The sequence below is a fragment of the Tupaia chinensis genome, unplaced genomic scaffold (assembly GCF_000334495.1).
Source record: "Tupaia chinensis unplaced genomic scaffold, TupChi_1.0 Scaffold000131_1, whole genome shotgun sequence".
Taxonomy (NCBI): Eukaryota; Metazoa; Chordata; class Mammalia; order Scandentia; family Tupaiidae; genus Tupaia; species Tupaia belangeri.
Window position 1 is genome coordinate 535146 of NW_006159600.1, and position 5003 is coordinate 540148.

Below are 5003 nucleotides of genomic sequence, written 5' to 3' on the forward strand. Positions count from 1 at the left end.
GTATATAAAATGAAATATACTTCTTTTTTAAATTATTATTTATTTAATTTTATTTATTCATTCATTTATTTTAATTTGACCAGAGAGTGAGAGAGAAAGGGAGAAAGGAAGCCACCAGGTCTGGGACTTAAACCATGGTCAGCCACGTGGGAGTGTCCAGCACCTTAGACCACAGTGCCACCTGCTAGTCCCCAAAATTAAATACACTTCTAAAAAAAAAAGAAAAACAGGATTTTCTACTTTTTACTCACTGTCTTTGCATGCGAGCACATGGACTCCTGCCTTCTCAGGCTCGCCCACCTCGGACCCTGCCATCCTGTCCACGGTAAGGGAGTTAGGAGACGCCTGCGCAGGGCGAATTGCTTACTGAACCTCACTGACACTAGTGAGCCGGCTACAGTATTGAAAAATTACCGTGAGGGGGGTTAAGGAGCCGGATGCCACGTGGCCGACTGCACAGTTCAAATCCAGGCTTCAGTGCTGGGCGCATGCATGCATGCCCAAAATTTCAACAAAGTGGAGAAATGGAGAAGGCTTGTGGCATGATCTCGCCCCACTAGGGGGACTTTTCCCCCCTTCCCTTCTCTGTCTCCATCTCTGGTGAGCACACACGTCCACTGACACATTAGAAGAAAAACGGAAGTGTACAGACTTCATAGGGTTCAAACTTCTCCCTTGATTAAGAAGACGCCTCCCGCGGGGCAGGGCATCTGTTTCTCTAACTAGTCAGCACCAGGGTGTTTTCATGGAGTTTGGGAACTTGAGGCTGGCTGCTGCTGCTCGGTCTTCTCCAAGCTGTTCCGGATTCCATATCCAAAATATATAATAAGGCCTAGCAGAGAAACGAGATGAGGTGTCAAAGCTGCTCCTACAGACAAGGCGGGTAGTGTAGTGGTTATGTCACTGGACTCACGTGGTCCACCGTGGCTTAAGTCAAAGACCCGGTGGCTGTGCACGTGAGCCCAAGACCCCAGGAGGAGAATAGAGAAGGGACTGCGGCATGGCCACCCCCCGCACACGTCCACTGACACATTAGAAGAAAAACGGAAGTGTACAGACTTCATAGGGTTCAAACTTCTCCCTTGATTAAGAAGACGCCTCCCGCGGGGCAGGGCATCTGTTTCTCTAACTAGTCAGCACCAGGGTGTTTTCATGGAGTTTGGGAACTTGAGGCTGGCTGCTGCTGCTCGGTCTTCTCCAAGCTGTTCCGGATTCCATATCCAAAATATATAATAAGGCCTAGCAGAGAAACGAGATGAGGTGTCAAAGCTGCTCCTACAGACAAGGCGGGTAGTGTAGTGGTTATGTCACTGGACTCACGTGGTCCACCGTGGCTTAAGTCAAAGACCCGGTGGCTGTGCACGTGAGCCCAAGACCCCAGGAGGAGAATAGAGAAGGGACTGCGGCATGGCCACCCCCCGGGGGTGCTTCCTCACTTTCCCTCTCACTATCCCCCTCTCTGCAGCCCCTCCTCCACCTGCAAGTGCCTGGCTGATGGTGTGGAGTTCCAGGGGAAGGTGGTAGGAAGCGCGGCGGGCTCAGTCACCCACCAATCGCCTTTTCCCCAGAAAGCCACTCACCAATCCCCATCCAGACTCCAAATCGGGCCCAGGCCCCAGTGGCCATCTGCATCATCAGGTAGACATTCAGGAGGATGCTGAGCAGGGGCAGGACAGGCAAAGCGGGGACCTGCGGGCAGTCCGCCACCCGGGACACGCCTCAGGTGTCGGAGAGGGAGAGCCCGCCCCACTTGCTGGGAGGATGCCAGCCCTGTGTGGGTGGTGCACCCAGTGCCATCAGGGCAGATCCCGTTTCGTGTTCCAAGAGATGGAGTTAGCGAGGTACTGGGGCGCGGGGGCGCGGGGCGGGGTGGGGCGGGGCAAGTTGTCAGGGAAGCATCCGCTGGACTCCGCAGCTCCCCGTTTTCTCCTCTGGCCCCATGAGGACTGCTGAGACCCCGGCCTGCACAGTTCATTCACTCGGCTCAGGCAGTTCGGGACCTGCAGGCACCTACCTTGAAGTGAAGAGGAGTGGCATTCTGGGGCTGCCTCCAGATGATGAAGGTGGCCCCGATGATGCCCGCCAGCAGCAGGCCACCTATCGTGGTAACAGCCGGGTCTCCAGAGAGCAGCTGTCCAGGCCAATGGGCCAGCAGGAGGCACAGAATCCTGAGCAGGATGACTGCAAGGGTGAAGTGGAGGGAGGACTGATCAAACTCCAGGGCTGACTGCCAAGGCCTGGGGCCGGGGGGCGTGGCAGCTAAGGCACTGGATCCTGCATGACTGACTGCGGTTCAAATCCCAGACCTGGGGGCTTGAAAATAAGCTGGGTATGTGTGTCATGCATGCCCAAAATCCCCAGGGGAGAACGGAGAAGAGGCTGCAATGCGGCCGTCCCCGAGGGTGGGGGTGGGGGGGTGACTTCTCACTTTCCCTCTGTCTCCCCAGTGAGTGCATGTGCCCCATAACAAGAATCTCAATAGAAAAGGAGGGCCAAGTGGAGGTGCAGTGGAAATGTACCCGGGCCCACGTGGGAAAGGTCGCGGGTTGCCGTTGGCGACCTTCACCCGGCTGGCTGAGATGGGGGTGGACTGTGCCCTGAAGACCGGTTGGGGACTTCTCTCTCCATAACAAACCATAGAAAGGTAAGGAGGGCCAGCAGGTGGCATGCTGGTTAAGGCACCAGATCCCACATGGATGACAGCACAGCTCTCTTCCCAGACCCAACCTGGGACTGAAAATCACACCAGGTCCATATACATGTGTGCCCAAAATCCCTGGAGGAGGAAGGATTGTGGTGTGGCCAGCGCCCTGGGCGTCACTTCTCACTTTCTCTCTCTCTGTCTCTCTGTCTCTCCAGCTAGCGCATGCGCTCTATGGCAAAAGCTAAAAATAAGTTTAAAAATTTTAATAGGGGAAATGAAATTGAAGTTATCAGTGGCGTGTGTGGGGGGGATGTGCTCCAGCGAGAGACCCGCTGCTCACCAAGCAGTGAGGCGCACGCGCAGACTACACGGCCGGATTTCCGCGTGGGGGCGGCAGTGACAGGCCCACACAGACTCTTGAGGGTCTTTGAGAGCCTCGATTCGGGAATGGATTCCAAGGATGCTGCTTCAGGTACAGGATTCATCTCGATTTTTTCCACCTCCATGTCCTCATTCTTGCTTACAGTCTGGTCTGGCTGGTACCTACGTTGGAAGCATTAAAGCAGTAGTGGCTAGGCCAGCAGGTAGCATACTGGTTAAGGCATTGAACTCCCACACACCTGACTGCGGTTCAAGTCCTGGACCTGGTGGCTTGTTTTATTACTTTCCTGTTCTCTGTCTCTCTCTGGTCAAACTTAAAAAAATAACAAATGAAATAATTATTTTTAAAAAAATTTTAAAAGGGGGCCAACAGATGGCGTAGCAGTTACATCATTAGGCTCCCACATGGTCAACCACAGTTCAAGTCCTGGGCCTGGCTTGAAACACACTGGGTGCATGTGCATGTGTGCCCAATAGCCTAGGAGGAGAATGGAGGAGAAGGGATTACAGCATGCCCATCCTCCCAGGGGAGTGATTTCTCACTTTTTCTTCATTTCTCCTGCATGCGCCCTACAACAAAAATCTCAAAAGAAAATAAAAATAAAATAAATAAAAAAATAAGGGAACCAGCAGTTAGCGTAATGGCTATGTCACCGGATTCCCACGTAGTCGACCGCGGTTCGCGTCCCGGACCCGGTGGCTTAGAACTCACGCCAGGCGCGTGTGCGTGCGTGCCCAAGATCCCAAGTGGAGAATGGATTGCGGTGTGACCATCCCCCCTGGGGGGTGATTTCTCGCTTTCTGTCTCTCTGTCTCTCTCTGTCTGGCGAGCGCACGCGCCCTGTAGCGAAAATCTCTCCAATAAAATAAATAAATAAATAATAATAAATTAAAAAAAAAAAGGTTACATCCCTGGATCCCACATAGCTGACTGCAGGGCCTCCCTGCACCTACGGCGGACCCTGGGACAGGGATGTCTGGGGCTGCCGCATGGGCTGGTGCCAACACCATAGGGCGTGTGTGCTCACCAGAGAGACAGAGTGAGAGGGAGTAAGAAATCACCCCCAGGGGATGGCCACGCCGCAGTCCCTCCCCCACTCTCCTGGGATTCTGTGCATGCCTGACATGCACCTAGTGTTATTTTCATTTTTGTACAGTTTTGTTACAGGGCACGTATACTCGCCAGGAGGACAGAGAGAGAGAGACAAAGTGAGAAATCACCCCCGGGGGGGGATGGCCACGCCGCAGTCCCTTCTCCTCCATTCTCCTCTTAGGATCTGGGGCACGCATGCACACGAGGCCCGCGGAAGTTTTAAGCCACCGGGTCTGGGACTTGAACCGCAGTCAACTACATCGGAGTAGTCGCAGTCAACTACATCGGAGACAGCGACATAGCCATTACACTAACTGCTGGTCCCAATAAAATAATTATTTAAAAAAATAGAAAAACAGTGAAGAGTAGCCAATAACTTAGCGGAAATTTGAGAGTAACTAGAAAAGATGATCTTGAATATTCCGGATACAGAGTAATGGCAAAGTTGAGATTGATTTGGAAAGGTGTAGTGGAGTCTCACCTGAGGACGAGAACAGAGACGGCCACCACGGAGTAGGCCAGCATGGTCCCCAGTGTGGTGAGGTCCACCAGGTCGCCGAGCTCCAGCAGGAAGGCCATGGAAGCTGGAATTCGGGCACCAAAGAGGACGCGGGGAGGGAGGCGGCGTGAGAGGCCACCGGGAATTCTGAGATGGGGAACCCGACGCGGGCTTGTCCCCACCTGCCGTGACTCCGGAAACCCCCCGCGGCGTGCTCCCCCCCCCCTGCCGTGACTCCGGAAACCACGGTGGCCATCACGGGAGTGCGAGTGCGGGCGTGGATGCGGGCGAGTCTCCGGAGAAGGAGCCCGTCCTCCGCCATGGCGTGGACGACGCGCGGCGTGGGGAACAGGGCACCCAGGAGGCTGCAGGACAGTGGGCATGCG

The 5003-nt window shown here is 54.3% G+C and overlaps 1 protein-coding gene across 1 annotated transcript in view; it reads right to left on the reverse strand.

Moving 5' to 3' along the window:
* Positions 1–1042: 1042 nt before the first annotated feature.
* LOC102495936 (cationic amino acid transporter 3-like) overlaps positions 1043–5003 on the reverse strand; it is a 12303-nt gene continuing 8342 nt past the window's right edge. Inside the window, 6 exon segments of the mRNA XM_014586364.1 lie at positions 1043–1239; positions 1581–1689; positions 2015–2181; positions 2985–3187; positions 4600–4702; positions 4819–4996. Of these exon segments, the coding sequence (XP_014441850.1) occupies positions 1151–1239; positions 1581–1689; positions 2015–2181; positions 2985–3187; positions 4600–4702; positions 4819–4996 (849 nt within the window). The 3' untranslated portion in view covers positions 1043–1150.